The 18,747-nt window shown below is 42.7% G+C and overlaps 1 protein-coding gene and 1 long non-coding RNA gene across 2 annotated transcripts in view; one reads left to right on the forward strand and one right to left on the reverse strand.

Annotated features, from left to right (window-relative positions):
- Nucleotides 1-3,014: 3,014 nt before the first annotated feature.
- Nucleotides 3,015-18,747, forward strand: part of LOC135552556 (calpain-9-like) — a 35,769-nt gene continuing 20,036 nt past the window's right edge. Inside the window, exons 1-4 of the mRNA XM_064984255.1 lie at nucleotides 3,015-3,386; nucleotides 11,086-11,155; nucleotides 12,384-12,502; nucleotides 18,570-18,703. Of these exons, the coding sequence (XP_064840327.1) occupies nucleotides 3,189-3,386; nucleotides 11,086-11,155; nucleotides 12,384-12,502; nucleotides 18,570-18,703 (521 nt within the window). The 5' untranslated portion in view covers nucleotides 3,015-3,188. The remainder of the gene's footprint in view (nucleotides 3,387-11,085; nucleotides 11,156-12,383; nucleotides 12,503-18,569; nucleotides 18,704-18,747) is intronic.
- Nucleotides 3,931-5,171, reverse strand: LOC135551485 (uncharacterized). Its single transcript, XR_010457317.1, has 3 exons — nucleotides 4,501-5,171; nucleotides 4,270-4,359; nucleotides 3,931-4,133 (listed from the first exon to the last, which is right to left on the reverse strand). It is a non-coding gene; the product is annotated as an uncharacterized LOC135551485 (long non-coding RNA).

Here is an 18,747-nt window from a genome sequence, read left to right on the forward strand (position 1 = left end):
ATGTGTACTGTATGCGACCAATAACATTTCATTTTATTTTTAATGGCCATGTCAGGGGTGAGTAAGGAAATAATTCCAGACTTCTTGAAGATCTCCTTGTCACTCACAGATCCAGAATACAACGATGACACAAGTGACAGCTCCATGTGGTGACATTCCCAACATGCCCTTAAAGGTACAGTGTGACTTGTAGGAAAAAAACGCCTCACTCTGCAGTAGTAGTGAAGATGGTGTTTGGCAGCGGTGTTCAGTGCAGTCGATCACTACCTGGGGGTCTGGATAGTCCTTGAACTCAGGTGGGCTTTGATGGTTTCCTTGGGGATCCATATCTGTGCTGATCCAAGTAGACAGTAGAGGAAGTTGGCCCATGAGATCATAATCCGTCTCACTGTCGATTGGTGGAGGCTGAACCAATGGGCCAAATCCTTCTGCTTCAGACCCAGCGACAGATGAGTCATAAACAAGAACAACTCGTCGATTTGATGGCAGTGTCTGAACATAAAGAAAACCGTTTTAGTACAATATAGTCCTTACTTTCGGTCCATAACACAAACCGTAAACAATGTTTAACAATTACAGTAAGATCAAATAATATTCTCTAAGTACTGTATTTAATGAAGTCCCTTACTGGTTTTCTTCCAGTTACACTTGTTTCAGATGGATTGGTGCTTGTGACTCTTATTAACTTGGTCTCTGCTGCTCAATCAAGTGCCAGAAGGCCATCAGGTGGGTGTAGTTTGCAAATCTGAAGACGGACCCAGAGTATTTGAATACCAAAAAAGCTCATTACTGTTATTGCCCATCTTCTCTAAGCATCAAGTAGCACTAGACATGACCTTGCTGCTATTGTAGCTTGTTTTTCTTGTTACTGTAATTCGTACTGTAATTCACAGCATTGAATTTGTTTTAAAAAATGTTAAAAAATCCTGGGAAGTGTACAAGACCCAAATCTTATTTGCAGCAACGACCTGGGAGCATTTTTTGGGGTTAACTGAAAACGAATGTCAACACAATATACATTTAATGTGCTAGTCTAGTTTTACCCTTATTTAAATATGCAAGTCCATTAAGAACAAATTCTAATTTACAATGACAGCCTACCAGGGAACAGTGGGTTAACTGCCTTGTTCAGGGACAGAATGACAGATTTTACCTTGTCAGCTCAGGGATTCGATCCAGCAACCTTCCGGTTACTGGCCCAACACTCTAACCACTAGACTACTTGCCACCCCTAAATAATAATGAGCATGTTCTTAAAGGTAAGATGGACTTCGGTATAATAAATAATAAACAATAGTAATGTTGGATAATAATAAATCATTACTGTACCTTGTGTAAAAATGTATATCCTCGTCAGAACCAGCAAATCGCTGTAGACCAAAGCCATGTTAGGCAAACAGCTTCTTCAGCTCAGCTCTGAGCTCCTCAATTTCTCTTACATGCTCATGCTTTTCCATTAGGGCCATGTCCAGGGCTGCACAGTAATCATGTGACTGGACCGGATCAAGAGACGGCACAGTCCACAGGCAGCGCACCTTGTTCTTCATCCTCCTCAGTCGGGGCAGGAGGTTTCAGTCGTCTTTCCCAAACACCAGGTCTCTTTTGAATGTGCCAGTTCCACGAGAAGACTGTAGGAACAACACCTCTTTTTAGGTATTTCCCTCAACAAAGTCACTCTCGATGAAATATGTACTACACACCTGTGTTTGGTGACCATAAATTTGTCACAGCATACTGCTACCAATCACCTACCAATCACTACATCGACCGGGAAACTATGGAGGCTCATAATACCGTTACATTTTGAGACACTGTTCATTAGCACCTCCTTCGTTGGGCTGTAATTTAAACGTAGTCATTGCGTACTATTTCAGTCAGAAATGCATCGACGACAGTTATCTAACGAGTAAGCTAATGATAAAAACAAGTCAGCAACCCGGTAGGAAGTAAAATAGAGTGTGTGAGGCAGTATAATGCATAGAGCCTATTCTGGTTCAGCTGACTTGAGTTTTCTGTATGAGGTGAGTTAGTGTGACAGCAGTGGTATAGCCCAGGCTGGGCCCAGCAGACATAATACATAGGTACTCCTCTCTGTTTCTCTTTCCACTAAAAAAGCAAATGCAACACAGGGTCTGTATACGTTCAACCCAGCGAGAGAGCTTTACAGGTATTGCACTGTATTGAGGCATCTGAAATTCAACATCTGAATTTGAACCAAATTTGAACTGTTATTTTACCCGTACCAAATGTATTCCTCTTCTCATTTCATCCTCCCCCTTTCCCATTTTCCTACAGTTCCTTCCTCCTAAAATGTCCCACTAAGCCCCCTATCACCTGCTCCATGCATTCACCCCCCCCCCTGTGTGGTGCTGACTGTGATGCTATAGGCTACATGATCAGTTCCTGCATATAGGCCTATAGATGAACACAGGCTATAGTAATATATGGAAAGAAAAAACGGTCTATCTTATTCGTAGGCATATATCTCTCCTTTTCCATTTTAGGCTAGTAACATTTGCCTATTATATCACTTTTCCTGCTTTGTTGTCTCTTGGCATTTGTAGTGCTTCAAAATTGTATGGGCATCAACTCCACTTCCCTTTCGCCCATCTAGTAGAGACAGACTGCCCTCTATAGTGACAACATTTAGTAGCCTACTATCGATTGCAGTCGGGCACTGCGAAGAGGCGCTCACATCAGAGACCCCACATGACTGGCTTGATGGAGAGGACCGTTGTAACTAAATACAGGCAATGTGTGGAAGAAGAATTGTGAAATAATGTGTTTTAAAGGAAGAAGAGGAAAATGTGTGTGTGAGAAAGCAAGACCTTGACGTTTTAATAAACAGTGGTTGTAGGCCATCACACATTTAATCGACATGGGATTAACTAACCACGGAAAATGATGCAGATGGACGATAAACAATAGAATTCTAAGTAAGATCCTGGTACCATGTCATTACCCCAACTCCAGCTGACTAACTTCCCGGAGGCTCTGCATACCTCTCCCAGATGGTTCGAGTAAGTGGGTGGGTAAGCCTATGAGTGTATTTAAGAACTGGATTTGTTTGTTGCACAATTCCCCAAAACGGAGCTACGAAGAACAAATCGAGATAGGAATGTTGGTTCAATCTGACTTTATTTGCTAGGCCTACTATTTTCAAATTCATCTCAATTTTAGCATTGAAAATGGAGTCTCAGCAGGTCACACCTGGATCCATTGCCAATCCGGTAAAATTTGGGAGCCAGGACTATGTAGCTCTCCGAGATGCGTGCGTTAAATCCGGTTCGCTGTTCTCTGACCCAACCTTCGCCCCGGACCAGAGCTCCATCGGTATGCCTACCGACCCAGACCCCAAAAAGGAGATCAAGTGGCTGCGACCCAAGGTAGGCTACCGTCCTATCGGCGTTTACATGATAGCCAGTCATATAGTCATGCTCAAAAACGTACTTCTACATTGCAATAGTCCAGCTTTTTACTCGTGATAGTCATGCTCATTTTCTGTAGCCTATGTTATCATTTTTTATGTTGACATTATGAATTGCGTTTGAGGATATGAGTAAGTCAAGGTAGTTCAAGGCAGAGTTCAAAGTTGGGTGTTGCTCTTGGACAGATGAAGGTTACAGCTGAACTGACTCACTGTCTGTGTTGCCAGGTTAAGCAAACATTTCTAGTCCAATTACCACTCAAAACCCGCCCACAAGGGCTGAAAAATAGCCCAAATTTGTTTTCCAGCAGCAAGAGAGGAGTTCTCTCATCTATCCAATAGGTGTCTTCATAATGACAATCTAAATACGTATGGTCAATTTGCTTGACCTTGTTCTTTGCCTTTCTCCCTTTGTTATTGGTTCATCACACCAAATGATTTAATGATTTAATCTGAACTATAGAAGTGATTCATAGTGAATGATAAAGAGGTATGTTTTTTTTTCAGAAAACATTCTTCTGAAATGGTGTTAACACAATGTTAATCATTGTGTAATAGGGTTAATACAAGTCACATTGCTCTAAAATAATAGTATTCCTTTAAACGGGAGTATACAAATCTAAAAGCCCCAACAGTTATTTTATTTCATAATAAATGTCAATTAATGTGTGGTTGCAGCTTGATGTCCCAGTCATCCATCCTCTCTCTGGAGCACGATGGAAAGAAAAGAGAGAGGAGATCCATCAGGAGTCCAGTACATCAAGATAGTGTATTCTACTATTAATCAATCAATCACTACTATAATTTGATAGTCTGTCATGGATCTAGAGATAAGAACTCACCAAAACAGCAGTGCTGGTTTGATAGTAGCCCTCCAAAGAGGATGGGGTGATCCCCATACAAGTTGCTGCTGCAATTCCCCATATGTTGCTCTACAGAGAGTAGAACAACAGACAGAGCGATAATGAGGGATGAGTTTGAGAAACGGGGGCAATGAGACTTTACAGACAGAAGACTGAAGGAAGCGTCTCTGTGTGTAGACTCACAAATAACGCTTAGAAAAGTTTGCTCACCCTGCTTTTTTTCTTGTGTTCAGCAAACTCCCTGCCCGTATCCAGAGCACTCTCCTCCTGCTGTGAACTGCCACTCTTGTCTGTTCTTTTTTTGTTCCACCGATTCAAACTATTCACATCAAATGTAACTATTTACAGTCTGTTTCCTCTCTTTTTTTAGAGAAGAGGGTTGTCTCCATTTGACCTCGGCCTGTTGTGCTGAGTAGATGTCAGCGGTGAATAATGAGAGCATCCTGGCTGACGTTCCTTTGCATGTGGGCTCAGACTCTCATGATGTTTTCAAGACATCTTTCCTGCATTCTGTTTCTCAGCTCGACATCTTTCCTGCATTCTGCTTCTCAGCTTGTTTATTTAATTCTTTATCAATGCCATCTGGGAGAAGGCACGTTCAACAGCAGCATTGCTGAATGACAAAGAAAGCACGGCGAGAGCAAAATGTCCACGTTCCTGTAAATCTTTCTCCCCCGCTGCATCAGTGTGTCTAACCTAACCTCTAAACCTTTCTATTTTACTGCCTCCTTTGTTGGTCTATTATTGAGTGTGGATCACTCCACTGTTGGTCAGCCTTTCCGGGGTCTCCTTTTGAAGAGAGGGAAGAAGGAGAGAGCATCTAGACGTGGCTTGACGCCATTGAGCACAATGCTCAGGATGAGAGAGACTCGTGTGCCTCCAGTTGTTTGATGTTATCCGGAAGTCTCTGCTTGATCTCCCTTATCAGAACAACCATGTGGTCTCTGCACTGGGTTTTCATGTCCTGTACCATTTGTGGGTTTATTCCTCTGGTGGAACTGAACCCCGGAGTCCACAGCTTCGAGCGGCAGGCGATGCTCATCTGTTAAGTATAATTCCATGAGTTCACTCCTGTTCTTGTTGCATCATGACTCGTTCCACAAGAGAGCAGTAGAAGGTCATTAGATCAGATATGAGTTTTCCTGGATTGGCTGAATCTAGCTGGAAAAGTTTGTTGATCCTGTTCAACTCTCCCACAATTGGCCGCAGAAACTTCAGGTACACAAGGTGGCCTGGGTCAGTGGTAATGAGACTTTACAGGTAAAGTAGCTCTGCAGCATAGTTTCTCTCGCTGTCTTTGGTGATCTGAAAGTGCAGTTTCAGCTCATACTGTGACAGTACCTGGTTGACACACTCACTGATTGCAAGCCATCTGGTGTCAGAGTTACAATATCTTCAGAGGGCTTCACCAACATTGATGGTGGTATATATGTCTTCATATTCCAAGAGTCGCTGGGTGGTATTGGAGAACCATGTATATGTCTGTGACACCATACAGTGCATTCGGAAAGTATTCAGACCCCTTGACTTTTTCCACATTTTGTTACGTTACAGACTTATTCTAAAATGGATTAAATTAATGTTTTTCCTCATCAGTCTACACACAGTACCCCATAATGACAAAGCAAAAACAGGTTTTTAGAAATGTTAGCAAATTTATAAAAACTAAAAACCAGATACCTTATTTATATAATTATTCAGACCCTTTTCTATGATTAATCAGTCAAATGTATTTATAAAGCCCTTTTTACATGAGCCGATGTCACAAAGTGCTGTACATCTGCAAGCAATGCAAGCAATGCAGATGTACAATCACGGTGGCTAGGACAAACTCCCTAGGAAGAAACCTAGAGAGGAACCAGGCTCTGAGGGGTGGCCAGTCCTCTTCTGGCTGTGCCGGGTGGAGATTATAACAGAATATGTCCAAGATGTTCATACATTCATAGATAATCTGCAGGGTCAGATAATAATAATCACAGGGTTTGTAGAGGGTGCAACGGGTCAGCACCTCAGGAGTAAATGTCAGTTGGCTTTTCATAGCCGATCATTCAGAGTTAGAGACAGCAGGTGCGGTAGAGAGAGAGTCCAAAACAGCAGGTCCGGGACAAGGTAGCACATCCAGTGAACAGGTCAGGGTTCCATAGCTGCAGGCAGAAACTGGAGCAGCAACACGACCAGGTGGACTGGGGACAGCAAGGAGTCATCAGGCCAGGTATTCCTGAGGCATGGTCCTTGGGCTCAGGTCCTCCGAGAGAAGAGAGAAAGAGAGAGAGAGAATTAGAGGGGGCATACTTAAATTCACACAGGACACCGGATGAGACAGGAGAAATACTCAAGATAACAGACTGACCCTAGCCCCCGACACACAAACTATTGCAGCATAAATACTGGAGGCTGAGACAGGAGCAGTCGGGAGACACTGTGGCCCTGTCCGACGATACCCCCAGACAGGGCCAAAGAGGCAGGATATAACCCCACTGTCATGACGTGGCCCTTTCTGGGTATAAAGCGTGGCATTCCCCTCTTTCTCCCTCCTACACCCAGATTCTGTTATCTCAGGTCGTAAATTCCTGGAGGAGACTCTCTGCGGTATAGAGAGAGAGAGAGAGTTTCACAGTAGAACAAAGGGATTTCTTCTACATCACAGAACTTGAGAACTGAACAATATCCATGTTTTGGAGAATGTGTAAACGGTACATTTACATTTATTGTTTGTGACCTCATGAAAGACAATACAGCCACATTACCATAACTATGTTTATACAGGTGCCTATTGATCCTGACATAATAAGAGCAAATCTTAGATACTAATTACTAGTCTACAGCTAAAAATTGTTAACCTGGGATGCGAAGACTGACAACCGCCGAAACATCTATTCTATAAGAACATTTCTGAATGGTACTCTGAAGTGCCCATTCTAACCACAAAAGACTTCAGAGAGAGACGCGCGGATGAACTTTCCAACAGAAAGACGGACAATTCCAACAGAGATCACTACGACACACTGAGCGTAAGTATTGATTGCAATTATTCCCGAAAGAGTGAGCGTTCACACGCAAAGGATTAGAATTTCAGTTGATATAACTATCAACTGTGTAGTGACTGTTTTTTGTCTTTCCCGCCCTTCTCAGTCCACACCCACTTCCCTTTGTCTACCAAGCCGTCATATCGGCTTAGCCTACGAGGGAACCTCTGCTATCATTTCCTTGTAACCATATCTATTGTTTGTTTATTTATGCATTTCTGTGATTATTTAGTTAGTAAATAAATGATTAAGACAATTGATGCATGGATGATTCATAGGCTGAGTTCGTGCAGATAGCCAACAATTTACGACGTTTGGAATGAGACTAAAGTGAGGTAAAGAATAATTCATTCATTAGAAGTCTAATTGATCAGATATTAAAATATCTGAAGAGTTATATTAGTAAAATTATAACTTTATAATCTGAAAATTTTCCTTGGTGCCCCGACTTCCTAGTTAATTATATTTACATGATTAGTTTAATCACGTAATAATAATTACAGAGAATTGATTTGATAAAATAAGTCTTCACTTTAATGATGCCAAAGACACGACACCACCCACTTTGCCAAAGCACAGCCCCCACACCACTAGAGGGATATCTTCAACCACCAACCTACTACCCTGAGACAAGGCCGAGTATAGCCCACGAAGATCTCCCCCATGGCACGAACCCGAGGGGGGCGCCAATCCAGACATGAAGATCACGTCAGTGACTCAACCCACTCCGGTGACGCATGAAAGAGCACTAGTAAGCCAGTGACTCAGCCCCTGTAATAGGGTTAGAGGCAGAGAATCCCAGTGGAGAGAGGGGAACCGGCCAGGAAGACAGCAAAGGGGGTTCGATGCTCCAGTGCCTTTCTGCTCACCTTCACACCCCTGGGCCAGACTACACTCAATCATAGGACCTACTGAAGAGATGAGTCTTCAGTAAAGACTTAAAGGTCGAGACCGAGTCTGCGCCTCTCACATTGATAGGCAAACCATTCCATAAAAATGGAGCTCTATAGGAGAAAACCCTGGCTCCAGCTGTTTGCTAGGAGATTCTAGGGACAGTAAGGAGGCCTGCGTCTTGTGACAGTAGCGTACGTGTAGGTATGTACGGCAGGACCAAATTGGAAAGATAGGTAGGAGCAAGCCCATGTAATGTTTTGTAGGTTAGCAGTAAAACCTTGAAATCAGCCCATGCCTTAACAGGAAGCCAGTGTAGAGATGCTAGCACTAGAGTAATATGATACCTTTTTTGGTTCAAGTCAAGATTCTAGCAGCCGTGTTTAGCACTAACTGAAGTTTTATTTAGTGCTTTATCCGGGTAGCCGGAAAGTAGAGCACTACAGTAGTCTAATCTACAAGTGACAAAATATGTTTCTATAACTCGATTTAGAGTCCATCCACCTGTTGTAAATTCAATTGAATGGACATGATTTGGAAAGGCACACACCTGTCTATATAAAGTCCCACAGTTGACAGTGCATGTTAATGCAAAAACCAAGCCATGAGGTGGAAGGAATTTTCCGTAGAGCTCCGAGAACGGATTGTGTCGAGGCACAGATCTGGGGAAGGGTACCAGAAACTTTCTGCAGCATTGAAGGTCCCCAAAAACACAGTGGCCTCCATCATTCTTAAAGGGAAGAAGTTTGGAACCACCAAGACTCTTCCTAGGGGTGGCTGCCTGGCCAAATTGAGCAACTGGTATAGAAGGGCCCGATGACAATTAATGGGACAAATTTCCCAAATACAGGTGTGCCAAGCTTGTAGCGTCATACCCAAGAAGACTCGAGGCTGTAATCGCTGCCAAAGGTGCTTCAACAAAGTACTGAGTAATATATTTGCAAATGGGGTATTGTGTGTAGATTGATGAGGGGGGAAAACGATTCAATCATTTTTAGAATAAGGCAGTAACGTAAAACAAATGTGGAAAAAGTCAAGGGGTCTGAATACTTTCCGAATGCACTGTATATTCAACATTTCGTGGAAGAACATTCACTGCTTTGGAGGCACAGAATTGCAGGGATTGACACACATTTAATGTAGACAATATTCGGAATAGTTGCTTGAATTTTTGTCAGGATGGAATTGTTTTTGCCACACATTGTAATGCAGCCATCTGTGGCGAGACCGACACTGTTGTCAATGGGCAATTTATTGCCATCAAGAAACTTGAACAAGGCATTGGCAGTGGTCAGTGAATCACCAGCTGGAATGTTGATCATTCCTCCAAATGTGCTTATGATTTGAGAATGTTTCTTGCTTGGTTGTGACATCAGTACATTCATCAATAATTAACAATTAAGGTTCATTCCCAGTGTCCTTTATTAGTTATCCATGCACTGCAGGCCCTATAGCTGCATTTATGAGCACTGTGCATTTTCTGTGGATATTGATTCCTATCTTTGTAAATGTCTTCAACAACACCACTCACTCACTCACTCACTCAGCAACAGCCTCACTTCCTGACAGTGAAATTAATAGCTAATTTAAAATAAAATAAATATGCGATCGCAGCCCTTACAAAAAATGAGCCGTTTTGGACACAGTAATTGTAGAATAACTGCAGTGTCCTGCCTTTATACCGCACTCTAAACTGCAAAGTTACTGCAGTCAAATAAACGTGATTTTGGACGTAGTATTTGCAGCATACTGCAGTTATACAGCACAGTATTTGTAGCATACTGAAGTTATACTGCACGCTGACCGCAATCTTTTTTCGTAAGGTATTTAGAATAGCCCAAAAACCTGCAACCCGTGTAATAAACATATTAAACGCATGTAATAACGCATTCACTGACTGTTGTCTGCCTGTGGCCTAACCATGCAATTGTGGCTTGCACACTGTGTCATAACCCTCCCCTCCCCCTGTCCTTCTGTAGATACTAATCGCACTGGTACAACCCTGTACGGGTGGCTGACTGAGATAACATATACACTGAACATATACACTGAAATTCCTAAAACACAAACCCCCGACCCCCTTCGGGATGGGCTCCAAAGACAAAGAACTCTGTCGAGAACTAATGGGATACGGACACCAGGCTGGAGGGGACTGTCTATCACCTACAAGCAACCTACCAGAAGCCAGGACTACCAGAATCTACCTACGTCATTTCTATGTATTAAAGGGACTGTACATCATGTTTCGGACTCTTTTTCCGACAGTTCCGTAAGAGCTAGACGAAGGGGCCGTGCAGCACGCTTTGCCAGATATCATTACGCTTGAATAAACAGTCTTTTATTATACCTTATCCGCCTTGTCCAGAGTCTCAACTTGATCTCATTTCTCATGTATCTATTCATCAACACCCGTGACATTTTCACCCACGACATAGTTTTCAAAGTAGCCCAATTTGCTAGAAAACTGCGAACATGGCAACGCGGGTCACTGTCAGGTGAGGTCTAGTTTTGAGAAAGTTAGATCGATCTGATGAAGCATGTTCAGAGAGAAGAGATGAAACTCACAGAACGGACAGAGCATGTTGAGAGAAAAGAAAGAGAACTTACAGACCAGACTCTGAGTCTGAGCCAAACAGCTGGACAGGATATCTCTTAACAGCAGAACAGAGATGGAATGACGAGTAACAACAGGAGAAGCCATGAGACTTGTGTGAGGCAGTTTACATCATTAACATTGCCTTGTCATCATCCAGTCAACTGTTATGTGGAAATTAGTGTTGTATTGGTTTCACATTCCCCCAGACTCAACGGCAATATGTGCTGTGGGGTAAACTGTAGTCTTGAACTCTGCCCCTTGTCTCTCTCTCTCTCTCTGCAGGAGATCAGTGCCAATGCTGTGTTTGTGGAGGACACAACGTGTACCACCGATATCTGCCAGGGCCAGCTGGGTAAGTGTGTGCTGTTTTAAACATCATAGGATGGAATATCATTTCAGTAACAGTAGACAATCAACTCCAACTCACAGTTTTCCTGTATAACCAGATTGCCCTCATTTCTCCAAACCTATTCTCCTGGGAATGGGGTTGAGAGATCCTCTTTCTTTCCTCTACATGGACACACAGGGCAGCTGTTTCATGGACACACATGGCAGCTGTTTACTGTTAGAGAGGTGTGTGTGTGTGGGGGGGGGGGGGGTCAAGGGAAATATAGTATTCTTTCTAACAAAGATATCTACATATATTTCAGGATGTTGTGTATTCCTGGAAATAATCAGAATTCATGTAAACATAACAGTTTTGAAAAAATAGCTTGTCCAAAAAAAGTGGTCTCTTGGCACAACTACGGGTATGGGGTAAGTTGAGCATAGGGACAGGCTACATTGAGCCGCCTTGGGGTAAGTGGGTGTTGGTGTCCTGTGACACTGGGTGATGGTGCTGGTGCTGGTAGGTCAAAGTTGAATTAATCAAATAAAATAACATTTTGTTGGTATGTACACAGGTCAGCAGGTGTTATAGTGGGTGCAACGAAATGTGTTACTAGCTCCTAGCATTGCATTAAAATTGTCAAACAAGTACACAAGTAATAATAAAAAAACTACAAAATATCCAGGAATATATAGATAAAGATATCCCCTGATACTGACCCTTTTCACCCAGTGTTGGAGTCAACATGGGCCAGCATCTCTGTAAAACACTTTCGACACGTAGAATCCATGCCCGACAAATTCAGGCTGTTCTGAAGGCAAAAGGGGGTGCATCTCAATATTAGGAAGGTGTTCCTAATGTTGGTACACTCAGTGTATTTTAAGATGTCAATGCCAAACTTAACATGGTTCATCATGGTGTTGTTGTTGATGACCCTAAAACCTTTAAAGCTGACAGGCCATTACGAAGTCTATTTACCAAGGATTTAAATGGACACGCAAAATCTGATTCCCTGATTTATCAGTAACTCAGGCTCTGCCAGCTGGCGATCACCATAATTGCCTGCAGTTGATGTGCTTATAAAGGCTTCCTGGCAGAGCAATGCCCTTGACCTGGTTGGTGCTGCTGCCTGGGGATGGAGTGTGGAAGTGACAACCTGGTAGTGTGTTGCCTAACTGTTTGCCAAAACTAACCTAAACCCCATATCATAACAACAGATAACATGCATATTGCCTCTTTCTTTTTCTAATAGGTGACTGTTGGCTTCTGGCTGCCCTGTCCTGCCTTACCATGCACCCCAATCTCTTTGTCAAAGTGGTACCACCTAATCAGAGCCTGACAGAATCCTATGCTGGCATCTTCCACTTCATGGTAATATGTGGGGAGGGTTCATGAGCTTGCAGTGTACATGTGTTCTGCATACTCACTTTTTGTGAATGCATTGAGAATGTTCCTTACTATCTTATCAGAGTAGCATGTCTTGTAAAAGAGCGAGAGAAGCAAAGGTAGGACTGAAAATAGTAGTAGAGATGGAGAGGTAGAATTAAGGATTCCTTAAGGGAATGAGAGAACAGAGAAGTGTGTTAGCGTGTGTATGACAGAGAGTGTGTGTTATGGGAGGAGGTGGTGTAACTAGATCAGGGTTCCCCAACTGGCGTCCGTCCCGTGGACCGAATTTGGCCAGTGGGTGATTTGTGTTTTTTTAATAGTTGGACATAAGACTATAAAAACTCCAGCAAATCAGCTCCAACTTTTTAAAAGTTTTTGAAATCTGTTCCTAAGTATTCCCAAGCATCATTGAGATTTACAGTGTCTTACAAAAGTATTCAGATTTTATTTTTATTTATTTAAAAACATATATTTTTTTTACATTTTTAATACCTTTATTTAACTAGGCAAGTCAGTTAAGAACACATTCTTATTTTCAATGACGGCCTAGGAACAGTGGGTTAACTGCCTTGTTTAGGGGCAGAACGACAGATTTTCACCTTGTCAGCTCGAGGGATCTAATCCTGCAACCTTACAGTTAACTAGTCCAACACAATATGAACCTGCCTCTCTCTCGTTGCACTCCACAAGGAGACTGTCTGTTACGCGAATGCAGTAAGCCAAGGTAAGTTGCTAGATAGCATTAAACTTATCTTATAAAAAACAATCAATCATAATCACTAGATAACTACACATGTTTGATATTACTAGATATTATCTAGCGTGTCCTGCGTTGCATATAATCTTTCTGAGCAAACAAGAATACAACTATCTAAGTATCTGACTGAGCGGAAGTAGGCAGAGGCAGGCGCGTAAACATTCATTCAAACAGCACTTTCGTGCGTTTTGCCAGCAGCTCATCATTGTGCGTCAGGCATTGTGCTGTTTATGACTTCAAGCCTATCAACTCCAGTGATGAGGCTGGTGTAACCGAAGTGAATGGCTAGCTAGTTAGTGCGCTAATAGCGTTTCAAACATCACTCGCTCTGAGCCTTGGAGTGGTTGTTTCCCTTGCTCTGCATGGGTAATGCTGCTTCGACTGTGGCTGTTGTCATTGTGTTGCTGGTTCGAGCCCAGGGAGGAGCGAAGAGAGGGACGGAAGCTATACTGTTACACTGGCATTACTAAAGTGCCTTTAAGAACATCCAATAGTCAAAGGTTAATTAAATACAAATGGTATAGGGGGAAATAGTCCTATAATTCCTATAATAACTACAACCTAAACTTCTTACCTGGGAATATTGAAGACTCATGTTAAAAGGAACCACCAGCTTTCATATGTTCTCATGTTCTGAGCAAGGAACTGAAACGTTAGTTTTCTTACATAGCACATATTGCACTTTTACTTTCTTCTCCAGCACTTTGTTTTTGCATTATTTAAACCAAATTGAACATGTTTCATTATTTACTTGATGCTAAATTGATTTTATTGATGTATTATATTAAGTTAAAATAAGTGTTCATTCAGTATTGTTGTAATTGTCATTATTACAAATAAAAAATAAAAAATTGGCAGATTAATCGGTATCGGCTTTTTTGGTCCTCCAATAATCGGTATTGGCGTTGAAAAATCATAATCGGTCAACTTCTAATACATACACCTGTTCTGAAAAGCCCTAGAGTCTGCACCACCACTAAGCAAGGGGCACCACCACTAAGCAAGGGGCACCACCACTAAGCAAGGGGCACCACCACTAAGCAAGGGGCACCACCACTAAGCAAGGGGCACCATGAAGACCAAGGAGCTCTCCAAACAGGTTAGGGACAAAGTTGTAGAGAAGTACAGATCGGGGTAGGGTTCTAAAAAAAATTATCTTAATTATCTTAGTTTCTGAACATCACACAGAACACCATTAAATCCCCAAACATATGGAAGAAGGTACTCTGGTCAGATGAGGCTAAAATTTAGCTTTTTGGTCATCAAGGAAAACGCTATGTCTGGCGCAAACCCAACACCTGTCATCACTCCAAGGACACTATCCCAGTGAAGCATGATGGTGGCAGCATCATGCTGTGGGGATGTTTTTCATCGGCAGGGACTAGGAAACTTCAGAATTGAAGGAATAATGGATGGTGCTAAATACAGGGAAATTCTTGAGGGAAATCTGTTTCAGTCTTCCAGAGATTTGAGACCGGGATGGAGGTTCAACTTCCAGCAGGACAATGACCCTAAGCATACTGCTAAAGCAACACTTGAGTAGTTTAAGGGTAAACATTTAAATGGCTTGGAATGACCTAGTCAAAGCCCAGACCTCAATTCAATTGAGAATCTGTGGTATGACTTAAAGATTGCTGTACACCAGCGGAACCCATCCGCCTTGAAGAATGGGCAAAAATCCCAGTGGCTAGATATACCAAGCTTATAGAGACATACCCCAAGAGACTTGCAGCTGTAATTGCTGCAAAAGGTGGCTCTACAACACATATGTCAGAGTCAAGGCCCGCGGGCCACATCCGGCCCGCGAGAAGGTTTTTTACGGCCCCTGGGATGATCTTGATTTATTATTAGAACCGGCCCGCAGACCGCAGCAAGCCGGCAGCCCGCAGATCTTTTACACGCACCAATACTACATTTCCCACAATGCAACGGTGACGCACCGAGCAGTAGGCTGCTTCATTTCAATATTTATTGGCACAGCAGTCGTCAGCATCACAGTAAAATTAACTTTCAGATACCCATCAAAAATGGCAAAACGGAAGGTGGACACTGAGAACCGGGGGTTTCAAACAAGGTGGGAGTCGGAGTATATGTTCACGGAGGTAGCTGGAAAACCTGTGTGTCTTCTGTGTGGAGAAAGTGTGGCGGTACTGAAAGAGTATAATCTGAGACGACATTATGAAACGAAACACGCGGACAAAAACAAGAATATGGACATGGAACAAAGGCTACAAAAGGCAGAGGAATTAAAACGAGGCCTCAAATCTCGACAGGCTCTGTTCAAAAAAGCCAAATCACAAGGCCAGGCTGCTGTCAAGGCCAGTTTTATTTTGGCAGAAGAGATCGCTAAATCAGCCCGGCCATTTACGGAGGGGATTTCATCAAAAACTGCATGATTAAAGTTTGTGACGAAGTTTGCCCAGAAAAAAGGCAACTCTTTTTAAATGTGAGTCTGAGCAGAAACACCATTGCCGAGAGAGTAGACCAGTTGTCCATCAATCTAAAAGAGCAGCTTGTGAAAAAGGGAAAAGATTTCATTGCATATTCCTTGGCTGTGGATGAGAGCACCGACATTTCTGACATTGCCCAGTTGTCAATTTTCATCCGCGGAGTGGACTCCAGCCTAAGCGTGACAGAGGAGTTTTTGGCTTTACGTCCTATGCATGGCACAACTACGGGGCATGATTTGTATGAAGAGGTGTCAAGATGTGTAAATGAGATGGAGCTGCCTTGGGAAAAACTCGTGGGTTTGACAACCGACGGAGCACCTGCGATGTGTGGACACAGGAGCGGACTGGTGGCGAAGATACGGGAAAAGATGCAAGAGGAAAACGCGACAGGTGAGCTGACAGCTTATCATTGTATCATACACCAGGAAGCGTTGTGCGGTAAAGCCTTGAAAATGGAGCATGTAATGAGCATCATCACGCGCACAGTTAACTTTATCAGAGCCAAAGGTTTGAATCACCGCCAGTTCAAGGCATTTCTGACGGAGTTAGAAACGGAGCATGGTGATTTGCCTTATCACACAGAGGTGCGATGGCTAAGCCAGGGAAAGGTGCTTCAAAGATGTTTCGAGCTTCGTGAGGAGATTTGTCTGTTCTTGGACAGCAAAGGGAAAGACACAACACAACTCCGAGACGAAATGTTTCTGTGTGAAATGGCTTTTCTGTGTGACATTACGAGTCATCTGAATGCAATGAACTTGCAGCTGCAGGGTCGGGATCATGTCATTAAACAAAGTGTTGTTTTTGATTAATAGATTTTTGCACTTTATTTTATTGTATTTCAATCCAATTATATTTTAAAAATATTTCAGTTGAGTGGATGATAGAAAATTGCTATTATTGTTTTTTTCTTTGAAGTAAATTTAGCCCACTTTTGCTAAAATAGAAAATATAGGCTACTGATGGTGCCTTGAATACCGGTTTCTTTCATTTAATGTTCATGTTATGGGGATTTTTATATAAAGGAAATTTGTCTTTTGTGTCTGTTGAAAATTAAAGATTACTGACAGAGCCATAAGAAAATATTGCTTTATTTATCTGATCATATTGGAATATATTTGTTAGGTTTTCAGTAGGTTCAATTAGGTTCACTAGACTATATGCGTCATTTAAAAAATTTTCAATGAACATTCGAACAGTCCGGCCCTCGGCTTGTAGCTAAATTTTTTATTTGGCCCTCCGTCCATTTGACTTTGACACCCCTGCTCTACAAAGTATTGACTTTGGGGGGTTGAATAGTTATGCATGCTCAAGTTTTCAGTTTTTTGTCTTATTTCTTGTTTGTTTCATAATAAAAATATATTTTGCATCTTCAAAGTGGTAGGCATGTTATGTAAATCAAATGAAAAATCTATTTTAATTCCATACTGTAAGGCAACAAAATAGGAAAAATGCCAAATAACATTTTATTGGTCACATGCACCGAATACAACAGGTGTAGACTTTCCAGTGAAATGCTTACTTACTAGCCCAAATATAAGAGAAATATTTAAACAACAAAAAAATTGAAATAGTAACACAATAACAAGGCTATATACAAGGGGTACCAGTACCAAGTCAATGTGCAGGGGGGTATGAGTTTAGTTGAGGTAATACAGTATGTACATGTGGGTAGGGTTAATTGACTAGGCAATCAGGAAATAGTAACACAGAAAATAGTAATACAATAAAAATATTAACGAGGCTATAGAGGAGTACCAGTACCGAGCCAATATGCAGGGGGTAGTTTGTTCATGTGGGTAAGGGTAAAAGTGACTAGGATATATAATAAACAGAGTAGCAGCTGCTTATGTAAAGTGTGAGTTTGTGTGTGGGTGTGTTTTCTGTGTGTGTCAGTGTACTATGTATGAGTGTGTGGGTAGAGTATAGTGAGTGTACATACAGCCAGTGTAAGGGAGTTATTGCAAAACAATTAATAATAAATCAATGTAAATTGTCTGGGTAGACATTTTATTATCTGTTCACCGCTCTCCATGCGGTAGCAGAGAGAACAGTCTATGACTGGGTGGCTGTAGTCTTTTTAGGGATTTCCTCTGACACCGCCTGGTATAGAGGTCCTGGATGGCAGGGAGTGGCTACAGTGCCCTGCGGTCAGATGCCGAGCAGTTGCCGTACCAAGCAGTGATGCAGCTAGTCAAGATGCTCTCAGTGGTGCAGGTGTAGAACTTTTTGAGGATCTGAGGGCCCATGCCCAATATTTTCAGCCTCCTGAGGAGTATACCACCTCAGTCACCGGCGACGCACAATTGGGCTTTACTTGGCTCATCGTGTTTCCTCCGACACATTTGGTGTGGCTGGCTTTCGGGTTAAGCGGGCTTGTGTTAAGAAGTGTGGTTCGGCGGGTCATGTTTCGTAGGACATATGACTTTACCTTTGCCTCTCCCGAGCCCATTGGAGAGTTGCAGCGATGAGACAAGACAGTAATCACGAAAATTGGGGAGAAAAAGGGAGCAATTATTTTTTTAAATCCTGTAAAAGAAAGAGACACCCCACCGATCTTACTGGACTCTGCTGTTCTGTCCTGCTGATACGTAGAAAAACTTAGCTAGATGTGTCCTTGTTCAGCCATGACTCTGAGACCCACAGAATATTACAGTTCTTAATGTCCCATCTCTCCTTCCCCTCTTTCTCTTTCCCCTCCTCTCTCCCTCCCTACATCCTCCTCCTTATGCCTTATCCTTCCTCCCTCCCTCCCTGTCCACCCTCATTATGCCTCCCTCTCCCTCCCTTCCTACCGACCTCCCTCTCCATCCATAACCCCCCCCCCTCCCCGCCCCCTGTGTAGTTCTGGCAGTATGGTGAGTGGGTGGAGGTGGTAGTAGATGACAGGCTACCCGTACGCGAGGGCCGCCTGCTCTTCAGCTACTCCTGTACCCGCAACGAGTACTGGAGCGCCCTGGTGGAGAAAGCCTATGCCAAGTCAGTCACCAGCATATGCATCTGTCTGTGTGTGTGTGTGTGTG

This window comes from Oncorhynchus masou, chromosome 13 (assembly GCF_036934945.1).
Source record: "Oncorhynchus masou masou isolate Uvic2021 chromosome 13, UVic_Omas_1.1, whole genome shotgun sequence".
NCBI classification, from domain to species: domain Eukaryota; kingdom Metazoa; phylum Chordata; class Actinopteri; order Salmoniformes; family Salmonidae; genus Oncorhynchus; species Oncorhynchus masou.